The sequence below is a fragment of the Telmatherina bonti genome, assembly GCF_933228915.1.
Source record: "Telmatherina bonti genome assembly, chromosome: 10".
In the NCBI taxonomy this organism is placed as follows: domain Eukaryota; kingdom Metazoa; phylum Chordata; class Actinopteri; order Atheriniformes; family Telmatherinidae; genus Telmatherina; species Telmatherina bonti.
This window is the reverse complement of record NC_136628.1, coordinates 38,759,202-38,781,701: the sequence shown is the minus strand read 5'-3', so window position 1 is coordinate 38,781,701 and position 22,500 is coordinate 38,759,202. Positions and strand designations below refer to the sequence as shown.

General features: G+C 53.3%; 1 protein-coding gene across 1 annotated transcript in view; it reads left to right on the top strand.

Moving 5' to 3' along the window:
• Positions 1 to 22,146, top strand: part of nup98 (nucleoporin 98 and 96 precursor) — a 22,718-nt gene extending 572 nt beyond the window's left edge. The window contains exons 2-35 of the mRNA XM_079247586.1: positions 996 to 1,102; positions 1,845 to 1,940; positions 2,204 to 2,389; positions 2,463 to 2,602; positions 2,694 to 2,801; positions 2,888 to 3,068; positions 3,138 to 3,301; positions 3,720 to 3,857; positions 3,927 to 4,062; positions 4,125 to 4,217; positions 4,988 to 5,125; positions 5,193 to 5,326; positions 5,401 to 5,588; positions 5,682 to 5,798; positions 5,878 to 6,052; positions 6,137 to 6,236; positions 6,427 to 6,540; positions 7,235 to 7,373; positions 7,547 to 7,724; positions 7,800 to 7,958; positions 8,375 to 8,605; positions 10,565 to 10,694; positions 10,767 to 10,990; positions 11,064 to 11,242; positions 13,457 to 13,716; positions 13,785 to 14,054; positions 16,042 to 16,199; positions 16,279 to 16,419; positions 16,494 to 16,627; positions 16,698 to 16,919; positions 16,988 to 17,229; positions 17,306 to 17,460; positions 17,647 to 17,758; positions 21,440 to 22,146. Of these exons, the coding sequence (XP_079103712.1) occupies positions 1,024 to 1,102; positions 1,845 to 1,940; positions 2,204 to 2,389; positions 2,463 to 2,602; positions 2,694 to 2,801; positions 2,888 to 3,068; positions 3,138 to 3,301; positions 3,720 to 3,857; positions 3,927 to 4,062; positions 4,125 to 4,217; positions 4,988 to 5,125; positions 5,193 to 5,326; positions 5,401 to 5,588; positions 5,682 to 5,798; positions 5,878 to 6,052; positions 6,137 to 6,236; positions 6,427 to 6,540; positions 7,235 to 7,373; positions 7,547 to 7,724; positions 7,800 to 7,958; positions 8,375 to 8,605; positions 10,565 to 10,694; positions 10,767 to 10,990; positions 11,064 to 11,242; positions 13,457 to 13,716; positions 13,785 to 14,054; positions 16,042 to 16,199; positions 16,279 to 16,419; positions 16,494 to 16,627; positions 16,698 to 16,919; positions 16,988 to 17,229; positions 17,306 to 17,460; positions 17,647 to 17,758; positions 21,440 to 21,624 (5,406 nt within the window). The 5' untranslated portion in view covers positions 996 to 1,023 and the 3' untranslated portion in view covers positions 21,625 to 22,146. The remainder of the gene's footprint in view (positions 1 to 995; positions 1,103 to 1,844; positions 1,941 to 2,203; positions 2,390 to 2,462; positions 2,603 to 2,693; positions 2,802 to 2,887; positions 3,069 to 3,137; positions 3,302 to 3,719; positions 3,858 to 3,926; positions 4,063 to 4,124; positions 4,218 to 4,987; positions 5,126 to 5,192; positions 5,327 to 5,400; positions 5,589 to 5,681; positions 5,799 to 5,877; positions 6,053 to 6,136; positions 6,237 to 6,426; positions 6,541 to 7,234; positions 7,374 to 7,546; positions 7,725 to 7,799; positions 7,959 to 8,374; positions 8,606 to 10,564; positions 10,695 to 10,766; positions 10,991 to 11,063; positions 11,243 to 13,456; positions 13,717 to 13,784; positions 14,055 to 16,041; positions 16,200 to 16,278; positions 16,420 to 16,493; positions 16,628 to 16,697; positions 16,920 to 16,987; positions 17,230 to 17,305; positions 17,461 to 17,646; positions 17,759 to 21,439) is intronic.
• Positions 22,147 to 22,500: the final 354 nt, after the last annotated feature.

The following is a 22,500-nucleotide window of genomic DNA, read 5'->3' as shown; positions in this document are numbered from 1 at the left end:
ACCGGCCGACACTACCGGCCGACACTACCGGCCCACACTACCGGCCGACACTACCGGCCCACACTACCGGCCGACACTACCGGCCGACACTACCGGCCCACACTACCGGCCGACACTACCGGCCCACACCGGTCCATTTAAAGGTCTAACTCTAAATGGCCCAGCAGTCCTCCAGCTGCCACAGCAGCATGTTCTGTTTGGGTTTCATGGGCCTAACTGGGTCACAGAGCAGCTGGGCTGGTTCCACGTGGAGCTGGGAGTACCCTAAGCCCAAAGTCGGTTCTGAATGTGTGTGTGTGTCTGTCCCACAATGGACTGAACATGGTCTGTCGGACCTTTTCCCCATTATGTACTGGGATTAATGTGTTGCTGGAGATAAAGATAAAGACGGGGGGGGGGGGGGGGGGTTCTTACAACACGAGAATGACTCACTGCAGCCATATTCAGACCTGTTTTACATACTTGCTCTGTTGGTGATGAGAGTCTCCAGGAGGAATCTAGGTTGTTTTGGTTTTCCCACGTTGCCACGGAGATTTTAAACACAACACCAGAAGAAGAACCTTTACCTGGATGTGTGATGGATCCAGCAGCACCAGAATACTGCAGTCTGATTGGTCCACAGGTTGAGAATGAGGGCTGGGATTGGTTGAAGAGGTCAACTTTAGGTCAACACACACACCCACACACACCTGTCCAATGCTGTTGACGTTTGAGTCTAGAAGATGAACGTTTGTTTTTAATGTGTTTTATTTTCTATAAAAAGCTCCTGTTTCTACAGTTATGTCTACGTTTATATTTGTAGGCTTTTAATGTCACAACAATTATTTATTTATTTAGAAACTCATCGAGACAAAACTCAAATTTTTAATCTTATGATGCATCAAAGTCACAACTGTTTAGGTGTGTGTGTGTGATTGTTGACTTATTCTGTGTTGTAATCAGTTCTGACATTGTAACTTCTGATGATGATGATGAAGAGTTGTGTGTGTCTCCAGACCTATGAAGTCCTGCTAGCGTCGCAGGATGTTCAACAAGTCGTTCAGTACTCCCTTTGGTGGAGGGGCGGGGGGGTTCGGCACCTCCTCCACCTTTGGTCAACAAAGTAAGTTTTTTATTTCAGCTTGTCCAGACCCGCTTCCTGTCCTTCCTGTCCCGCCTCCTGCTTCATTTCCCGCCTCCCGTCCCGCCTCCTGCTTCCTGTCCCGCCTCCTGCTTCCTGTCCCGCCTCCCGCTTCCTTTCCCGCCTCCTGCTTCCTGTCCCGCTTCCCATTCTGCCTCCCGCATCCCATCCTGCCTCCCTACCCGCCTCCCGTCCTGCCTCCCGCTTCCCGTCCCGCTTCCCGTCCCGCCTCCCGCTTCCCGTCCCGCCTCCCGTCCCGCTTCCCGTCCCGCCTCCCGTCCCGCTTCCTGTCCCGCCTCCCGTCCTGCCTCCCGCCTCCCGTCCTGCCTCCCGCCTCCCGTCCCGCCTCCCGTCCCGCCTCCCGTCCTGCCTCCCGTCCCGCCTCCCGTCCCGCCTCCCGTCCTGCCTCCCGTCCTGCCTCCCGTCCTGCCTCCCGTCCTGCCTCCCGTCCTGCCTCCCGTCCCGCCTCCCGTCCCGCCTCCCGTCCCGCCTCCCGTCCCGCCTCCCGTCCCGCCTCCCGTCCCGCCTCCCGTCCTGCCTCCCGCCTCCTGTCCCGCTTCCTGTCCTGCCTCCCGCTTCCCGTCCTGCCTCCCGCTTCCCGTCCCGCCTCCCGCTTCCCGTCCCGCCTCCCGTCCTGCCTCCTCTCCCGCCTCCCGTCCCGCCTCTTCCACCATGTCTTGTTCTGGTCGCTGCAGGATCTTACTCTTCTTCTCCTGTCCTCCAGACACGGGTTTTGGGACGACGGGAGGCTTCGGGACGTCAGCGTTTGGCGCCACCACCAACACGGGAGGACTGTTCGGCTCTGCGCAGAATAAACCTGGTTCGTCAATGCTGATTTTTTTTTTTTTTTCTCTTTTTTTTCCAGAATCCTCAGCTGGACCTGGATCCGGTCCTGGAACCGGACCTGGATTCAAACAGCTTTGATCGGATGACCTTCTGTTGATGTTAATTACAGATGGAGTCTAATTGATCTATTAGGTGGAGGCGTGTCAGGCGTCGCAGCCACGTGTCTGGCGGCGCTGCGTCTGTCAGAATTATTTCCTGGTGGATTCACATGAATGTGGTTCTGGTTGGTCCCTGCAGGCGGTCTGTTCGGGTCCAGTACTTTCAGCCAGCCGGCGACCTCCTCCACCAGCACCGGCTTCGGGTTCGGAGCGGCGGGCGGGACGTCCACCAGTCTGTTTGGGAACGCCGGGACCGGGACCAGCGGCGGACTCTTCTCCCAGCAGAACAATGCCTTCGGCGCCAACAAACCCAGCTCGTTTGGAAGTGAGTTGTGGCCGTTAAAGGTTCTGGTGTGGTTGTCTGCCCTCTGAAACACTTCCTTCCCGTCCCGCCGCAGGCTTCGGAACCAGCACCAGCAGCGGCGGGCTGTTCGGCGCCACCAACACCACCTCCAACCCGTTTGGAGGCTCCAGCTCCCTGTTTGGAGGCTCCGGCTTCTCCGCCACGCAGCAGCCAGGAACCACCGTTAAATTCAACGTGAGAGCCATCGCGTGGCGTTTCACGTCTCTGGACCTGGTCGGAACCGGGTCCGGCTCCTTTTACTGACGTGGCATTTTGTGTTCCTCAGCCTCCGACAGGAAGCGACACGATGGTGAAGGCGGGCGTGACCACAAGCATCAACACCAAACACCAGTGCATCACGGCCATGAAGGAGTACGAGAACAAGTCCCTGGAGGTCAGACTCACCCTGCACGCCGGCGCCGGTCCGACCGGAACCTTCCGGCGGTCCAGACCTTTCTCATCCCTCCAAACTGTCTGCAGGAGCTGAGGCTGGAGGACTACCAGGCGGGCAGGAAGGGCCCGACCAACCCCATGGCTCCAGGCACCGGCGGTCTGTTCGGCGGCGCCACGGCGACCTCCAGCGCCGCCACCGGCCTCTTCGGCTCTTCCGCCGCCAACACCAGCTTCTCCTTCGGCCAGAACAAGACCACGTTTGGAGCCAGTAGGTGGTCCGACGCTTCGGTTTGACTTGGAATGGTGGCGGTTCTGATGTCCCGTTTCTGTTTTCCAGCTTCCGGAGGCTTCGGTACCACCGGCGCCGGTCTGTTCGGCCAGCAGAACCAGCAGCCGGCCGGCAGCCTCTTCAAGCCCTTCGGCCAGCCCGCCACCACCCAGAGCTCCGGGTTCTCCTTCGGGAACACCAGCACCATGGTCCAGCCCAACACCAGCAGCATGGTGAGTTCTGCACCAGTTAGACCAGTTCTTCATCCCGACCCGGTTCCCGTGTCTTCACCTCGGACCAGAACCCCCCGACTGGTCATCATCACTGATTTTACTCACGCCACTAAAGATCTGAACCAGCAGATACCTGGAAAAAACCGGGTCCTTCCAGAACCCCTGGACCTCAGCGGGTCTGACGGGGGGTTAGATCCTCTCCAGAACCAGAACCCGGCGTGTCGGGAGCTCGGATACCTTAGACAGTTTCTGTCGGAGGGTTCAGATCTGCTCCAACTGGTTCTGGTTCTGGGTTTAGTGTCTGAAGATGTTTAGTGTCATGGAGAGCTGGACCGATGTGGGTCGGGTTAGAGAAGCGGACCCTGGCTTGTAGGGTGGTTCTGAAACTGGGTTTACTGGTGAGTCCGTGTGTCCTCAGGGCTTGTTTGGGAACACGGCGGCGTCCCAGTCCGGTGGATTGTTCGGCACGGCTCAGACCAGCACCGCTACCGGCTTTGGAGCCGGATCGGGTCTGTTTGGCCAAACGGCTGCCGGGTTCGGGAACGTCGGGACGCAGGTACGAAGCTGAGTCTCTGCTGGTGGTGAGATAAACGATCCCAGTACGAAACGCGTCTTCTCTCTCCAGCCCAGTCTGTTCGGGAATAAAAGTGCCGGGTTCGGGACCACCACCACCAGCGCTCCGTCCTTTGGAACCGGAACCGGACTGTTTGGAAACAAGCCCGCTCTGACGCTGGGAACCGGAGCTAACACCTCCACCTTCGGTACGTCGCCAGACATCCTGGTTCCAGGTGGTCTCCGCTCCTAAACGTGTTTCTGGTTTCAGGTTTTGGTGCAAATCCTGCAGGAGGGGGTCTGTTCGGGAACAAGGCCAACACCGGCGGGCTGGGAACCGGACTGGGAACCAGCTTCGGGACCGGTAACATTTCACATTTTACTTTCTTGTAAAATAAGCTCCTAAAAAAACAAAAATAACTTTTTAAAAATGTTCTTTTTTACAGAATTTAAAACAAAAATGTATTTTGAATTTTATCTACTTTATTCAAATTAATTTTTATTTGTATTTATCTAAATAATAAATTTTCCTTAAATATTTTTGTCTTTAGAGAAGTTTTTAAATATTTTTAAATATTTTAACTGCAAGCTGAATTATTCTTTTAAATGTTTTTTCTCATCAGGAATTCTTTCAAATTTATATAAATATTTATTTGTTTTTATTTTAAATCTTTTTAAAAATGTATTTTTATTAGTTGATTTGAAAAAAAATTGTATACATTTAATTAAATTTAACACATATTTACATTTGTATGAAATTGAAAAATAACAAACTTTTTTCTTTTAAATAAAACTTTTTAAAAAAATATTTTTTAACTTGTACATTTTAAATTTGAAGTATACTTTTATATTTTTATTTAAGATAAGTAATTTAAAACAATGAAACTGTTTAAAATTTTATTTATCTTATGTCTTTTATATATTTTCCATTTTTCATGATATTTTATATGAAATTAAAATAATCAGTAAATTCCTCCAACTCACCGACCGGTCCTACATAAACGTTCAAGACGTTTGTCGTATTTGCTAAATTTTCCAAAGGAATTTTTCTGGTTTTGAGCCACATTTCATTGTTTTCATCTTGATACTGGGAGGCCGCCGTCGTCTCGTAACGCCACTCTGTTTGTACGGCAGTTGGCGCAGGACCGTCTCTGTTCGGGAACAACCAGAACAAACTGGGAACGGCTCTGGGAACGATGGGGACGTTTGGAACAACCGGATTCAGCAGCGGAACAAGCGGCCTTGGCTTCGGAGCGCCGCAGCAGCCCGTTGGTGAGGAGCTGCTTCCTTTGGCTTGGCCACAGCGTTTACGTCCCGTTTACGTGTTTTTCTCCTGCAGCTCTGACGGATCCGAGTGCCAACGCCGCCCAGCAGGCCATGCTGCAGCAGCAGCTCAGCGTCCTGGCGTACTCGCCGTATGGAGACTCACCTCTGTTCAGGAACCCGCTGTCCGACCCCAAAAAGAAAGAGGAGGTGAGTCAGCGTTCCGCCGTTCTGTTTCAATCCGAAACCTCGGTTTCTTCATCGCTCCTTCCTGTTTCTGGCAGCGTCTAAAACCGACCAATCCCACGGCCCAGAAGGCTCTGACCACGCCCACCCACTACAAGCTGACCCCCCGACCCGCCACCAGAGTCCGTCCCAAAGCACTGACGTCCTCCGGAGCCGCCAAGTCGCAGCTTTTCGACGGCCTGGACGATGACGAGCCGTCGCTCACCAACGGCGCTTTTGTGCCCAGGTGTTGTCACCACGGCTACCGTGTTGTTTCTTCAGCCTTGAGTCCCGCCAGACGTTCAGCGGCAGCGTCACGCTTGTGTTTCCTGTTTTCCAGGAAGAGCATCAAAAAGCTGGTTCTGAAGAACCTGAACAGCAGCCAGTTCAGCAGTCCTGCAAACAAAGATGGCGACGACCTCGCCTCGCCGTCCGAGTATCCGCACAACGGACACGGGTACCTGCTTCTAATCCGGTTCAGGAAACCGCTCGCTGCTCTCCTAACGTCGCCTCCTAACGACACTTTCTGCCTGCAGCCAAGACGAGGACGAGGTTCCAGGTCCGAGCGGCCGCGCCGACGACGACCAAGAAGTCACGCAGTTCTACGTCAACCCCATCGCCAAGCCCATCCCGCATGTTCGCGCTCAGACCAGCCTCCAGGACACCATCAGCGAGCTCAACATGCACAAACCGCCCAAGAACGGCCTCGAGGTCGGCGCCACCCTCCCTCTGGTCTGCTCTGACGGTCGTCATGGTGACGGGTGGGTTGTGAACGATTTGTTTTTGTCCTTTCAGGTGAGCAGCGAGGATGTGTCTGCTTCTCTGGGGGAGGAGTCTCTGCAGGAGGAGAGGGAGGAGGAGCAGCAGGAGACCCAACAGTCCCCTCATCCTGCAGGTACAAGTTGCCTGTCCCCCATCGTCGCCTGTCCCCCATCGTCGCCTGTCCATCAAGCTGCTCTTTGCATTTTAGTCAACCAGAGATGCAACCGGGTTCCAGACCTGGGTTCTGGTTGCCTGGACCCGGGTCTGTTCCCTCCCGTCAGGCAGAACGTTCCAGCTAACTGGGGCTTCCTGTTGTCTTCCAGGAATTATTCTGAGCCGAGCCGGATATTACACCATTCCCTCCCTGGACGATCTGGCAGAGATGGTGGATGAAAACGGAGAATGTGTTGTGGAGAACTTCACCATCGGCAGGAAAGGTAACGATGACTCTGATTGGTCTGACTGCCGGGTTTCGGGTTGGGCGCTCCGACTGCCGGGTTTCGGGTTGGGCGCTCCGACTGCCGGGTTTCGGGTTGGGCGCTCCGACTGCCGGGTTTCGGGTTGGGCGCTCCGACTGCCGGGTTTCGGGTTGGGCGCTCCGACTGCCGGGTTTCGGGTTGGGCGCTCCGACTGCCGGGTTTCGGGTTGGGCGCTCCGACTGCCGGGTTTCGGGTTGGGCGCTCCGACTGCCGGGTTTCGGGTTGGGCGCTCCGACTGCCGGGTTTCCGGTTGGGCGCTCCGACTGCCGGGTTTCCGGTTGGGCGCTCCGACTGCCGGGTTTCCGGTTGGGCGCTCCGACTGCCGGGTTTCGGGTTGGGCGCTCCGACTGCCGGGTTTCCGGTTGGGCGCTCCGACTGCCGGGTTTCCGGTTGGGCGCTCCGACTGCCGGGTTTCCGGTTGGGCGCTCCGACTGCCGGGTTTCCGGTTGGGCGCTCCGACTGCCGGGTTTCCGGTTGGGCGCTCCGACTGCCGGGTTTCCGGTTGGGCGCTCCGACTGCCGGGTTTCGGGTTGGGCGCTCCGACTGCCGGGTTTCGGGTTGGGCGCTCCGACTGCCGGGTTTCGGGTTGGGCGCTCCGACTGCCGGGTTTCGGGTTGGGCGCTCTGACTGGGTCTCTGGTTGGTCCTTACAGGTTACGGCTCTGTCTTCTTCCCCGGCGAGGTGAACGTGACGGGCCTGAACCTGGACGAGATCGTCCATTTCAGACGTAAAGAGGTCATCGTGTACCCGGACGACAAGAACAAGCCGGCAGAGGGGGAGGGGCTAAACAGGTGAAAGCGGATGGTTATTTCAAACTGTTTGTTCTTTTATTTGGTGATAATTCTGTTCTGGTCTCGGTCTTCTGGTCTTTCCAGGCGACCCGGACTCAGACGTTTTTCCATCTCAAGCCGGTCAGCCGGTTTTTGTCCTGATCTTCATGTTTTTGTCCTCGATGTCTCTGTAGGCGAGCGGAGGTGACTCTGGATGGCGTTTGGCCCAACGATAAGACCACCTGCACTCAGATCAGAAGCCCCGAACGCCTGGCCGACATGAACTACGAGGGCCGGCTGGAGAAGGCGTCCCGGAAACAGGGAGCCCGCTTCCTGGAGTACCGCCCTGAGACCGGGTCTTGGGTGTTCGAGGTTCGAGTTCTCAAAACGCCACTTCCAGTCAGCAGGTCACAGGTGGGACTGACCCCTCCCCCTTTTCTCTCGCAGGTGGCCCACTTCTCCAAATATGGCCTCCAGGACTCCGACGAGGACGAAGACGTCCCGCCGAAAGCCGACCCCAAGAAGCTGAAGATGATGTCACTTCCTGCCTCCAGGCTGCAGCAGCTACTTCCTCCCTCCCAGCAGCAGGTGGCGCCGCAGGCTCAGGTATAGCAGCCGGCGCCCAGCCACCATAACCGCCGACACACCTAAGCTGGTTTAACCCACGTGTTAAGCTTCAGCGGCTTGAGTGTTTGTGTGTTGCCACGGTAACCGCCACCGGTTGGGTTCGGCTGTCTGTTGGCTTTATAAGGAGTTCAAAGGGTCTGAAACCACAGAAGAAGGTCTCGGCGAGACCTTTCAAACTGTTGAATGTTGATCAGGTTAAATCAGAAGCTAGCTTTAGATGGAAACCATTAAAACCAGTTGCTTTATGTCCAACCGTGTTTACCACCAGTCAAACCAGTTAAACCACATGAAATGTTTAAATATGGAAATAAAGTTTTTGGAAATTTCCTTAAAGCTCGTCTGATCAGGTTTTTTATCATCTTGTCTCGGTTGCTCTTCACGCTCTCCGTCTTCAGTCCACCGTGGTGGACCTGGCGAGCGGCGTGGCGGAGCTGGACAGCGACATGGCTGACATCACTCAGAGCCTGCCGACAGAGAGCGCCATGGCGGCGGAGGAGGCCGGCGAGCTGTTCCTGGGGGAGACAGACACGGCCGGCGGGAAGCAAGTCGGCGGTTCGGAGCACGACGGCTTCTCAGCGTCCGGCCACATGGCGTCATCTCTGGGGATCAACCCACACACCCTGCAGGTAGAAACGCTTCACGCCATCACGCAAACTGCTTTCAGGTCCATGAAACTGGTTTAGATCCACTAGTCTTGGGTGGTCCAGGTTACCCTGAAAGATGCAATGTCTGTCCTGTCCAACGACGCCGAGAGGACGGGCTGGGCACTGCGGCAGTCTAACGGCTGCCATCACCTGCATGCTGAAGCATAACCCACACAAACCTGCCGCACCTGGTGCATCGTGTCTCCCGCCGGTGGCATGAACGCCTTACCTGGCGACGTTCTGGTTCCCCACACCCGCCTGATGCTGGGGAGGGTAATAGTGGCGAGAACGCCACGGCTGCCTGCAGAACTGCACCGAGCCTCGGAGCAAGTTCTGACAACCGGGTCAGCTGCTCGTGGGACATAAAGACGAAAAGCGTCATCATTCTGAATGTGCAGTGGCGTCATTTAGCCGTGGTGTTGCACCACCATTTACGTCTAGCAGAAACCCTGCTTCAGAGGTGAAGTTAAGAACGTTGTCGTCTTCTTTTTCTTCTTCTGCCGCTTAGCCGGGGTCTGGTCGCGGGGGCAGCAGCCTAAGCAGGGAAGCCCAGACTTCCCTCTCCCCAGCCACATTTGCCAACTCTGCGGGGGGATCCCGAGGCGTTCCCAGGCCAGCCGAGAGATGTAATCCCTCCAGCGTGTCCTGGGTCTTCCCCGGGGTCTCCTCCCAGAGGGACGTGCCTGGAACACCTCACCAGGGAGGTCCAGGAGGCATCCTGACCAGATGCCCGAGCCACCTCAACTGGTTCCTCTCCTCTCCGGAGGAGCAGCGGCTCTACTCTGATCTCCTCCCGGATGACCGAGCTCCTCACCCTATCTCTAAGGGAGAGCCCGGCCACCCTGCGGAGGAAACTCATTTCAGCCGCCTGTATACGAGATCTCCTTCCGGTCACGACCCACAGCTCATGACCATAGGTGAGGGTAGGAACGTAGATCGACTGGTAAATGGAGAGCTTCGCCTTCTGGTTCAGCTCCGTCTTCACCACGACAGACCGGCGCAGAGTCCGCATTACTGCAGACGCCACACCGACCCGTCTGTCGATCTCACGCTCCATCCTTCCCTCACTCGTGAACAAGACCCTGAGATATTTAAACTCCTCCACTTGAGGCAGGACCTGACTCCCGACCCGGAGAGGACAATCCACCCTATTCCGGCTGAGGACCATGGTCTCAGATTTGGAGGTGCTGATTCTCATCCCAGCCGCTTCACACTCGGCTGCGAATCGCTAAAGTGAGAGCTGGAGATCACGACCAGATGAAGCCAACAGGACCACATCATCTGCAAAAAGCAGGAACCCAATCCTGAGGCCCCTGAATAGACCTTACCAGGGAGCCTGAGGAGTGTGATTCCCTACTTGGTCTGATTCCCTAGACACCTGTTTGCCATGGGTGACCCTACTAGGGGCGTAAAGCCTCCGACAACATAGCTGCTAGATTCGTTGGGACACACAAACCCCTCCATCACGATAAGGTGAAGGCTCAGGGAGAGGAGTTAAGAACATAAAAAATAAAACGTAAAAACACCAAACCTTTCTTCTTCTGCTGTTTTTGGTTAATTGTAAAGAACCCCACTGCTACCAACTGGTGTGAAAACACTGACTGGAAGTCAGCGCTGCCCCCTGGTGGATGAATGGCTTAACAACTGCAGTAACGTAGGAAACTAGTGGAAATACATTGGAGACGGACGTCACTGTTTACGTTAGGGAGCAGGACCGGACCGGCTACAGCGGGTAGTCTGTTGGAAATCAAACCCATGTAGTTTTGTCCCAAACTGGTCTGACTGGGATAGCGCTTCATGTCCCAACTGGCAGCGATGGAAACGCAAGCCGGGTGTCAAGTCTGTCCTCAAAGGCCGCCAGCTCCTGGTCAGATTGCTGGTCCAGCTACTGGTTTAGCTGCTGGTCTAACCAGATCTGAACTGGTTCCTCTGACCCGACAGATCATGAAGGCGTCTCTGTTTGCTGAGGATGACGATGAGGGTGACATGTTCCAGGATGCGGGAGTGATGAAGGTCATTGACGTCTCGTCTCCTCGTCTCGTCCTGCCCGGCGCTCCTGCTCGTCCGTCAGGTAAGAATTCTCCTCTTCCTCAAATGAAAGTTGTGACTCGCCTCTGAGGTGGGGATTTTGGACTCGTTGCAGTCGGCGGTCTTCTTCAGGCTCGTTTCACCTCCGGCCTCCGGTCCCAGCTCTCCGACTCCCCCCGGCCTCCTCTTCAGGAACCGTCCCAACCATCAGACCGGAAGAGCCTGGGTCCGTCCTCCTTCCTGCTGCCTGCCAGAACTCCAGAGCCTTCCATCAGGATGGTGGGGGTCCGTCGGCTGGGCGGGCCCGTCCCGCTCAAAGACTCTGTGACTCGGGGAAAGGTTGGTGCTGGCGGGTCCAGATTGGTCCAGGTCTTCTGGAAGTTCTCTGCTAAGTGACGGTTTGTTGTTTCAGGTGGATCTACTGATGGACATGGGACTGTTTGCCGTCCGCTCCTTCAGGGTGGGCTGGGGGCCCGGATGGAAGCTGGCCCACTCCGGCGTCCCTCTTAGCTCGTCCAAACCGCTGGAGCCTCACCAGCTCGGCGCCAAGACCGACTTCAGCTTCCTGCCGACACCGGCCCGGAGCAAACCGTAAGAGACATGCCCACCGCCATGTGTTAACCAATCAGAGTCCAGAACTAGGAGACCAGGAGCGGGATCGAAGCTCGTTGCGTCTGCCGTGAGAAACAAGAACTTTGTTCTGGTTCTGGAGGAAGAACCAGCCTTACATAACGGGCTTTACCCAGCAGTCCCGATAGGCGTGCTAGAAGCTCGGTATCAACTCAGCGATTTACATCTTCAGCAGAGCACGCACACACAACAGGGGCGGAGCTTGTGTTACCATGGAGATTTGTCAGTAGGAAGTGAAGCGTATTCGGAGTAACGTAGCAAGCCCTGGTTATCTCTGACTCCCGCAAAGGAATTCCGGTTTCCTGGTTCTGGTCTCGGAGTCAAGACGTCTCGGATTAATGGTCCACCCGGATCCACCAGTACTGATATTCTGGGTTCTTCCTGGTATTACTTGCAGCTTGCTGTTGGAGAAGAACTTTCTGGATCTTCTAACAGGAAAACGTGTCCTCTCAGAAAGTCGCTGTTTTTAACCCAAACGTGCTGCCGACTCGAGTCCCAAGAGGCGTGAATTTCCCAGCAGTCACAATGACGCAGAGCTTCTCCAGAATATATCGTTTACAGCGGGAATAAACACGTTTATAGCGGGAATAAACACGTTTATAGCGGGAATAAACACGTTTATAGCGGGAATAAACACGTTTATAGCGGGAATAAACACGTTTACAGCAGATATAAACACGTTTACAGCGGGAATAAACACGTTTACAGCAGATATAAACACGTTTACAGCAGAAATAAACACGTTTACAGCAGATATAAACACGTTTACAGCAGAAATAAACACGTTTACAGCAGATATAAACACGTTTACAGCAGATATAAACACGTTTACAGCGGGAATAAACACGTTTACAGCGGGAATAAACACGTTTACAGCGGGAATAAACACGTTTACAGCAGATATAAACACGTTTACAGCGGGAATAAACACGTTTACAGCGGGAATAAACACGTTTACAGCGGGAATAAACACGTTTACAGCGGGAATAAACACGTTTACAGCGGGAATAAACGCGTTTACAGCGGGAATAAACGCGTTTACAGCAGATATAAACGCGTTTACAGCAGATATAAACGCGTTTACAGCAGATATAAACGCGTTTACAGCAGATATAAACGCGTTTACAGCAGATATAAACGCGTTTACAGCAGATATAAACGCGTTTACAGCGGGAATAAACGCGTTTACAGCGGGAATAAACGCGTTTACAGCAGATATAAACGCGTTTACAGCAGATATAAACGCGTTTACAGCAGATATAAACGCGTTTACAGCGGGAATAAACACGTTTACAGCGGGAATAAACACGTTTACAGCGGGAATAAACACGTTTACAGCGGGAATAAACACGTTTACAGCAGATATAAACGCGTTTACAGCAGATATAAACGCGTTTACAGCGGGAATAAACGCGTTTACAGCGGGAATAAACGCGTTTACAGCGGGAATAAACGCGTTTACAGCAGATATAAACGCGTTTACAGCAGATATAAACGCGTTTACAGCAGATATAAACGCGTTTACAGCAGATATAAACGCGTTTACAGCAGATATAAACGCGTTTACAGCGGGAATAAACGCGTTTACAGCAGATATAAACGCGTTTACAGCAGATATAAACGCGTTTACAGCGGGAATAAACGCGTTTACAGCGGGAATAAACGCGTTTACAGCGGGAATAAACGCGTTTACAGCGGGAATAAACACCTATTTTAGGTTTAATAGGTCAGGTTTACCTTCATGACAACTGTGGGGGACTGAATTTTTTTCTAACTTGCCCGAATCTCAAAATTCGGCATATTTAGGGGCGTGTCCTTTTGATTGACAGGTACCGATCTCCCACTTCATGTAAGAAGAACGTAGAACAACCGCGGTTTTTAGCCGGTTAACAACGTGACTTAACTTTAGCCCGCTTACCTCCGTTAGCTGGTTAGCTCCTGTTATCTCCGGGTTAGCTCGGTTAGCTCTTAGCTACAGAAAGCTCGGAGTTCGCTCGATGTCAATCATCCACCATGACGCTCACAGCCCCCCTCTCAGCTCCACCTCTTTGCCCATATTTGTATTTTCCGGTCGAGACGTCTCCATACTGCCGTGTGATTGGCTGGTTCGATGTGTGGAGCTGATGTTTGGTCTCTGCGGTCTGGACGAAGGTAACATTGGTCTTTGTGTTGCAGCCTGACAGAAAGTCCCTACAAGGTGGTCCTGGAGCAGCTGGTGGTTCTGGATCCTCCTCAGGGGAGGAGCTGGGAGGAGGATGAAGAGGAGAGCCGGGCGCTGCTGCAGCGACCTCTGGACATCTGCCTGAAGCACAGTGCCGTCGACGTCCCGGACCGGTCCTGCTGCCCGCTGGTGCAACCGCAGGCCGGCGTGGCGGCGTTGCACGAGTACGCGGACTGGATCACGGAGCTGAAGGACAAGCTGGGTGACTCGGACCGTGAGTGGCACCGGAATGGCGGGACCAGGATGGAGGTGTTCTCCGGTTTAACACCTTTCTCTCTGCAGCTCTCCTGGGTTACTGGGCCGAGGTCTGGACTCTGTGCCGGGCCCTGTGGGGCCGGTTGGGCCCCTCGGATCCCGACTCGGAGACACTCGGCGACTATGAGCAGCAGCTGGAGAGGAGGAGAACCTTTTCTGCTTGGCTGTCCCAAGGCTCCGCCCACAGGGTGGAGGAGGAGGTGGCAGTGGCGGGGAAGGAGCGCCACACCGACGCCATCTTTAGCTTCCTGACGGGAAACCGGCTCAGCGAAGCGTGTCGAGTCGCACAGAGGGAAGGTGAGGAAGACGAATCCGGAGTGTTTTCTGTCTAAGCTGTAGATGTATCGGGTCCACCTACGGACGTCTGGCGGCGTCGGTACCAGATCTGCTGGCGGTCCTGCCGCCGCCGCGCTCCAGTCGAGTCCAGTCTATCAGTAGATGTTTCTGCTTTTATTTACACAACCAATAAAGTCCTTTTTAGTCTGATGTATCGATTTTCTGATCATTATCAGAACATTAAAACCAGCGGCGCTCGCAGGGAAACACCGGTCCCCGTAAAGCAGCCAGACTACGTTAAACTGGGGTTTATGGGTAGAAGCTGGGGTTTATGGGTAGAAGCTGGGGTTTGTGGCTAGAAGCTGGGGTTTGTGGCTAGAAGCTGGGGTTTGTGGCTAGAAGCTGGGGTTTGTGGCTAGAAGCCGGGGTTTGTGGCTAGAAGCTGGGGTTTGTGGCTAGAAGCCGGGGTTTGTGGCTAGAAGCGGGGGTTTGTGGCTAGAAGCGGGGGTTTGTGGCTAGAAGCTGGGGTTTGTGGCTAGAAGCCGGGGTTTGTGGCTAGAAGCCGGGGTTTGTGGCTAGAAGCGGGGGTTTATGGGTAGAAGCTGGGGTTTGTGGCTAGAAGCTGGGGTTTGTGGCTAGAAGCTGGGGTTTGTGGCTAGAAGCTGGGGTTTGTGGCTAGAAGCTGGGGTTTATGGGTAGAAGCTGGGGTTTGTGGCTAGAAGCTGGGGTTTGTGGCTAGAAGCCGGGGTTTGTGGCTAGAAGCCGGGGTTTGTGGCTAGAAGCGGGGGTTTATGGGTAGAAGCTGGGGTTTGTGGCTAGAAGCTGGGGTTTGTGGCTAGAAGCTGGGGTTTGTGGCTAGAAGCTGGGGTTTGTGGCTAGAAGCTGGGGTTTGTGGCTAGAAGCTGGGGTTTGTGGCTAGAAGCTGGGGTTTGTGGCTAGAAGCGGGGGTTTGTGGCTAGAAGCGGGGGTTTGTGGCTAGAAGCGGGGGTTTGTGGCTAGAAGCGGGGGTTTGTGGCTAGAAGCGGGGGTTTGTGGCTAGAAGCGGGGGTTTGTGGCTAGAAGCGGGGGTTTGTGGCTAGAAGCGGGGGTTTGTGGCTAGAAGCGGGGGTTTGTGGCTAGAAGCGGGGGTTTGTGGCTAGAAGCGGGGGTTTGTGGCTAGAAGCGGGGGTTTGTGGCTAGAAGCGGGGGTTTGTGGCTAGAAGCGGGGGTTTGTGGCTAGAAGCGGGGGTTTGTGGCTAGAAGCGGGGGTTTGTGGCTAGAAGCGGGGGTTTGTGGCTAGAAGCGGGGGTTTGTGGCTAGAAGCGGGGGTTTGTGGCTAGAAGCGGTGGTTTGTGGCTAGAAGCGGGGGTTTGTGGCTAGAAGCGGGGGTTTGTGGCTAGAAGCGGGGGTTTGTGGCTAGAAGCGGGGGTTTGTGGCTAGAAGCGGGGGTTTGTGGCTAGAAGCGGGGGTTTGTGGCTAGAAGCGGGGGTTTGTGGCTAGAAGCGGGGGTTTGTGGCTAGAAGCGGGGGTTTGTGGCTAGAAGCGGGGGTTTGTGGCTAGAAGCGGGGGTTTGTGGCTAGAAGCGGGGGTTTGTGGCTAGAAGCGGGGGTTTGTGGCTAGAAGCGGGGGTTTGTGGCTAGAAGCGGGGGTTTGTGGCTAGAAGCGGGGGTTTGTGGCTAGAAGCGGGGGTTTGTGGCTAGAAGCGGGGGTTTGTGGCTAGAAGCGGGGGTTTGTGGCTAGAAGCCGGGGTTTGTGGCTAGAAGCTGGTTGAACTGTGAATAAATCACCGTTATGAACTAAACAGGAGTCGTTAACAATAAGTTTTTATTTTTACTGTATTTATTCGGTTCCTCCTGAAACGCGGCCGTTCGAGTCCTGTTGGGTCGGTAACGATGGATCTCTTTATGAACCTTCCTACGACAAGCTGTACGGACCAACCACAACGTCAGCCAATCGGAGACGGCGACGTCATCGGCGGCGCAGCGCCAGATCTGGTAGGAACGCCGCTAACGGCCAGCTTTGTCTCCAGGAGACCACCGTCTGTCCCTGCTGCTGTCCCAGGCCGTGGGCTCTCAGTTCTGCCGGGACCTGCTGGCCCTGCAGCTCGCCGACTGGAACCGGATGCAGACCGACTGCTACCTGAGCGAGGAGCGGCTTCGCATCTTCACCCTGCTGGCGGGAAAACCAGTAGGAGCAACTGGTCCCAACTGGTCTGAGCAGGTTTCTGGTTTTCTCTGGAGTCTGACGCCGCTCCGTCTCCCTGCAGGTCTGGCAGTCGTCCGACTCGGTGGTGAACGTCTGCTCGCAGCTGGACTGGAAGCGCTGCGTGGCCGTCCACCTCTGGTTCATGCTGCCGCCGACGGCGTCCGTCGCCGACGCCCTCGCCAGATACGAAGCGGCCTTCCAGGTCGGGCAGCCTGAATGCTGACCTGCTGTCTGTGGAGGCGAGGCGTGTTTAACGCGGCTGTTTCTGACCCGCAGGGTTCCGCTGAGGGCGGGAGGTACGCCGGCGCCCCCCTGCCCCCCTACCTGGAGGAGGAGCCGCCTGATGAAGAGGAGGAGGAGCGGCCGCTGTACGACCTGTGTTTCCACCTGCTGAAGCTCTACAGCGACAGGTAACCTGGAGCAGAACTCTGGCGCCGCCTGGTGGCAGAAAGCAGACGCTGACCTGAAATCCTCCTGCAGACGTTACGGCCTGCAGCAGCTGCTGGACCCGCTGACCGTCACCTGGCAACGGCTGGACTACCGCCTCAGCTGGCACCTGTGGGGCGTCCTGCAGGCGCTGCACTACAGCCACCTGAGCGCCTCGCGGCAGGGACTCCTCCACGCCAGCTACGCCGCGCAGCTGGAGAGCGCCGGCCTCTGGCACATGGCCGTCTTCATCCTGCTGCATATCCCCGACCACACGTACGTTTACCAGACCTTCGTCACGTCGACGGTTCTCGCTGGTCCTCATCTTCCTCCTGCGTCTCCAGGCAACGGGAGCGGGCCGTCAGGGAGGTGCTGACCCTGCACTGCCCCCTGCAGGAGACCGAGGAGTCGGTTCGCCGGGAGCGCTTCCTGACCGAGAGGCTGCTGATCCCGGAGCGGTGGATCCACGAGGCCAAGGCCACCCGGGCCCACCACGGCGCCGACCGCCACCTGCAGGCGCTGCACCTGTACCGGGCCGGACACTGGAACCAGTGCCACCGGCTGCTCATCCAGCACCTGGCCTCAGGTACGACCAGAAGGTGTGCGAGTTCTTCATCTGTCCAGCCCGTCTGGGAATGTTTAAAACATCCGCTTTGTTCCAGACTGCATCATCAACGACAACCACGACTACCTTCTGGAGTTCCTGGAAGGCCTGGCGGTCCCTGAACACTGCGCCACCATCCAGGACTGGGACACTGCCGGGAGGGTCTACCTGGACTACATCAGAGTCATCAAGACTCTGCAGGACATCCAGCAGGTACCGACGCCGTCGGCTCAGGTGGAACGACCAGTCAGGGTCGTGTCTGGAATTTTTCTGTAAACTTTGATCCGTCTTGTGTCTGAAAGACGTCTTTAAAACAAACTGGAGCGTTACGTCCTGGTCTCTACCGTCAGACTAAACTCACCTGGGAGAAAGATCGGCTGACGTGGTTTCTGTCTTCAGGTGGAGAGCTCCGGCTACGAGCTGGAGCGTTTGTACACCGACGTCACGTCTCTCTGCAGCAGGATCGAGCTGCTGCCCTGCAGCACCGCCAGAGATCGCCTCGCCCAATCCGGTGAGAGCACAACACACTTCTGGGCTGTGCCCTCCCGTGATTGGCTGAATGAGGGCAACGAACGTTTCACATTCTCTCCAATGTTTGTTGTTTCTGAACACATTTTACGCTTCATGTCTCCATTTAGTAAAAATTAGCTTAAAAACAAGCTCAGTTCAGTAAATAAAACAATAAATGATTAATCCGTCCGTCCTCCTGGCCGTCTGGTGACGCTCGCGCACTGAAACGGCTTTTCATTATTTATTTAAATAACTCCCATCCTGCTTAGAAAAAATATCGAATATCATTTTTAGGATTTTTACCTTTTTTAAATGTCTGAATATCTGAATTACTCATTTGTTCCCAAAAAAAACAGCAAAACTGAATTATTTTCTATAAATATTGGCGAAAGTCTTTAGTGATCAATAGATTCAATATATCAGTTTATCAACTAAAGTAAATGTGGTTGCATATTTAAATTGATTATAATTACAACTGTCAGTTAATTTGCTACGTTATTACCTGTATATTACTACCATATTACCATAAAGCTGTTATTACCCATATATTAATACTCATTGTGATACTGGTAACTGGGGCTGGGCGATTAATCAATTAATTTGAATTCACTGTTTATGAAAATTTCTATAAAAATTAGATTTTTTTTTTTTTTTTTGCCTCTCCACCGTTTGGGTTTCCGTACCTTATAGCGCCATTCCCGCTGGTTTACCACAGAACCACATGAAGGGCTCCTCCGCATTTCTATCGCGGCTTTTGGCAAAATGAAAGCGATACTTGTACATTTCGACCAACAACTACAATTTGCGGTGTTTCCACTGAACGGTGATTAGCACATTAGCTTCAAGTCTTGTAAAATCCTGTTACTAGCAAGATTTTGCGAAAATTGTAGTTTATGCAAAGTAGGCATGTAGCGTTATTTTAGGGTTTTCTACTTCCTGCGGAGAATTTTCTACGGATTTTCTCCCTCATTTTCTAATACTCTGAAATTCGCTGTTTGAAATTAAATGGTCACGTCACGTCCGCGGACACGTAAATGCAAAATAAAAGTTACATTACAATTTTGCGTTACGTTTCTTTATCGAAACATCTGAAAAACCTCATCATGAGGGCGTAAAAAAATTTTTAGGAACGTTTTGCTGGTTTTTTTTTTTTTTGGTTTTTTTTTGTTAAACGTGGGTGTTTCAATTAGCGTTTATTGCGATATTTAGTTTTTGCGTATTTCAAGGTGTAATGGAAACACAGGCTTTTCAGTGTGGGAGGGGCACTTTCACATGCCATAGAGCATGTCTGAAGCCAGATACAGCTGACCAAAAATCTGCAGATTAACGAAAATTATATAGATTTAATAGATTAAAATGGGATTTTGGTTTTTTAAAAAAATCTATTTTTAGGCCATACCGCCAGACGTGCTGATAAGATGCACACTGTAGAGTTCTGCCGAAAACGTAGCACTTCGCTAACCCTGCGCTAGGTTTAGAAATCCACATTTCCAAAGAGAAGTGTCTTTCAACAAGTTTTGAGACTTTTCTGATCATGTTGGAGACTTTTAGGGAGTAATGTGAAAGAATGTGTAGTTTTCTCTCCGTTAGCATCAGAATCGGTGAAATAAGCCCCTCCCCCATCCAGAAGAACTCTCTGGAAGCAGCGTAAGCCCCTCCCTCGTCCAGAAGAACTCTGGAAGCCGCCTAAGCCCCTCCCCCGTCCAGAAGAACTCTCTAGAAGCCGCCTAAGCCCCTCCCCCGTCCAGAAGAACTCTCTAGAAGCCGCCTAAGCCCCTCCCCCGTCCAGAAGAACTCTCTAGAAGCTGCTTAAGCCTAAGCCCCCGTCCAGAAGAACTCTCTAGAAGCGGCGTAAGCCCCTCCCCATCCAGTAGAACTCTCTAGAAGCTGCGTAAGCCCCTCCCCCGTCCAGAAGAACTCTCTAGAAGAGGCGTAAGCCCCTCCCCATCCAGTAGAACTCTCTAGAAGCGGCGTAAGCCCCTCCCCCGTCCAGAAGAACTCTCTAGAAGCGGCGTAAGCCTCTCCCCCGTCCAGAAGAACTCTCTAGAAGCGGCGTAAGCCCCTCCCCCGTCCAGAAGAACTCTCTAGAAGAGGCGTAAGCCCCTCCCCATCCAGTAGAACTCTCTAGAAGCTGCGTAAGCCCCTCCCCCGTCCAGAAGAACTCTCTAGAAGCAGCGTCAGCCCCTCCCCCGTCCAGAAGAACTCTCTAGAAGCGGCGTAAGCCTCTCCCCCGTCCAGAAGAACTCTCTAGAAGCGGCGTAAGCCCCTCCCCCGTCCAGAAGAACTCTCTAGAAGAGGCGTAAGCCCCTCCCCATCCAGTAGAACTCTCTAGAAGCTGCGTAAGCCCCTCCCCCGTCCAGTAGAACTCTCTAGAAGTGGCGTAAGCCCCTCCCCATCCAGTAGAACTCTCTAGAAGCGGCGTAAGCCCCTCCCCATCCAGTAGAACTCTCTAGAAGCTGCGTAAGCCCCTCCCCCGTCCAGAAGAACTCTCTAGAAGTGGCGTAAGCCCCTCCCCCGTCCAGTAGAACTCTCTAGAAGTGGCGTAAGCCCCTCCCCCGTCCAGTAGAACTCTCTAGAAGTGGCGTAAGCCCCTCCCCATCCAGTAGAACTCTCTAGAAGAGGCGTAAGCCCCTCCCCATCCAGTAGAACTCTCTAGAAGCTGCGTAAGCCCCTCCCCCGTCCAGAAGAACTCTCTAGAAGCAGCGTCAGCCCCTCCCCCGTCCAGAAGAACTCTCTAGAAGCGGCGTAAGCCTCTCCCCCGTCCAGAAGAACTCTCTAGAAGCGGCGTAAGCCCCTCCCCCGTCCAGAAGAACTCTCTAGAAGAGGCGTAAGCCCCTCCCCATCCAGTAGAACTCTCTAGAAGCTGCGTAAGCCCCTCCCCCGTCCAGTAGAACTCTCTAGAAGTGGCGTAAGCCCCTCCCCATCCAGTAGAACTCTCTAGAAGCGGCGTAAGCCCCTCCCCATCCAGTAGAACTCTCTAGAAGCTGCGTAAGCCCCTCCCCCGTCCAGAAGAACTCTCTAGAAGTGGCGTAAGCCCCTCCCCCGTCCAGTAGAACTCTCTAGAAGTGGCGTAAGCCCCTCCCCCGTCCAGTAGAACTCTCTAGAAGTGGCGTAAGCCCCTCCCCATCCAGTAGAACTCTCTAGAAGAGGCGTAAGCCCCTCCCCATCCAGTAGAACTCTCTAGAAGAGGCGTAAGCCCCTCCCCCGTCCAGTAGAACTCTCTAGATGTGAAGAAATTTCAGTTGAGATAAATTAGGAATCCTGGTTTATATTTATAAGTCCATGCACTAATTACATGAGTCATCAGTTATTACTGTCACTACGTATAAAATGTATTAATTATACTTTAACCCTGTAATTACTAATGAATTACATATTATCTATAACTGAGTCTATTTTAAGTACATATGTTATTACTATGTTATTACCCAGCATGTTTCCTACCTGTCAATTACAAGACAGTTTTGGTTTTTTTTTTTTAGCACAATGAACTGAAAAGTTGATAAAAAAGTTTGTTGGAGACGTTAAAACATCACACAGCAAAAAATCTGCTCTGATTAGTTTGTATGAATGAACAGATTTTCTCTGAACTTTAGCTCAGATTTCAGTTTATTTATTGATAGAATCCGTTTTCTATACGTCAACATCATGTGACTAACAAGCCCCGCCCCCTCTTCTGCAGAGATGGCGAAGCGCGTGGCGAACATCCTGCGAGTGGTGCTCAGCCTGCAGCAGGGCGACCTCAGCATCCCGCTCACCCAGCTGGCGCCGCACGTCGGCCGTCTGCCGATGCCTGAAGACTACATGCTGGAGGAGCTGCGAGGCCTCACGCAGCTGTACCTGCAGCAGCTCATCCTCAGCCAATGAGAGCGGAGTGGGCGGAGCTCTACAGCAGTGAAAAGGTCTCTGGTGCGGACCAGGACGGCGTCCTGACGGTGGCTGGGGACGTTTCTTACGTAGCTTTGACCACGTCGGGACTGTCCGACTTCCTTCTGATGAATCTGTGGACACGTGACGATCTGCAACATGCACGTTTCACGTGCACACGGTTGTTCTGGAGACGAATCGGAACAAAGAACCTGAAAAGTGTAAAAATGAATATTTTTGTAGTTTTTTTGAGTCTGAATGTAAATGAAGGTGTTTATTGATCAGGAGAGATTTTCTAACGACTCGTCATCAGAAACCTTCGATTTATCACAAAGAAAACTTTCAGCTTGCTACGATTCTTTTCACAACAAACAGGATGTGGTGTTTTACGTGTGTGTGTGTGTGTGTGTGTTCACTTCTTCCCGATGATGGATTTGTTATTTTTTAATAAAGTCGAGTACAAAAAAAGTTTCTGTTCTGACTGAGGAGATACACAAACCATGACAGCATTGAAACGTGGAGTTAAAGTAGCAGCGAGGACGCACTAAGCAACGCCATGAGACCCCGCCGGGAAGCGACTTGGTGCGTCGTCGGGACGGTTTTTATCAGCGGTCAGGTAAAAGCCGTCTGATGGCGCTGAAGGCAACAGGAAGATGGAGGTGGTGTCTCCTGCAGCAGCTGGCAAACTGTGTGTAAATACATATTTATGTTTTTATGCAAGTACATGTATGTATATATGTATGCAGGTATGGAAGTGTGTACGTAATAAATACATACACACCTAACTACATATGTACTTTTATATTTGAGTATGTATGCAGGAAAGTATGTGTATACACCATATGTATACACACAGCATATATATATATATATATA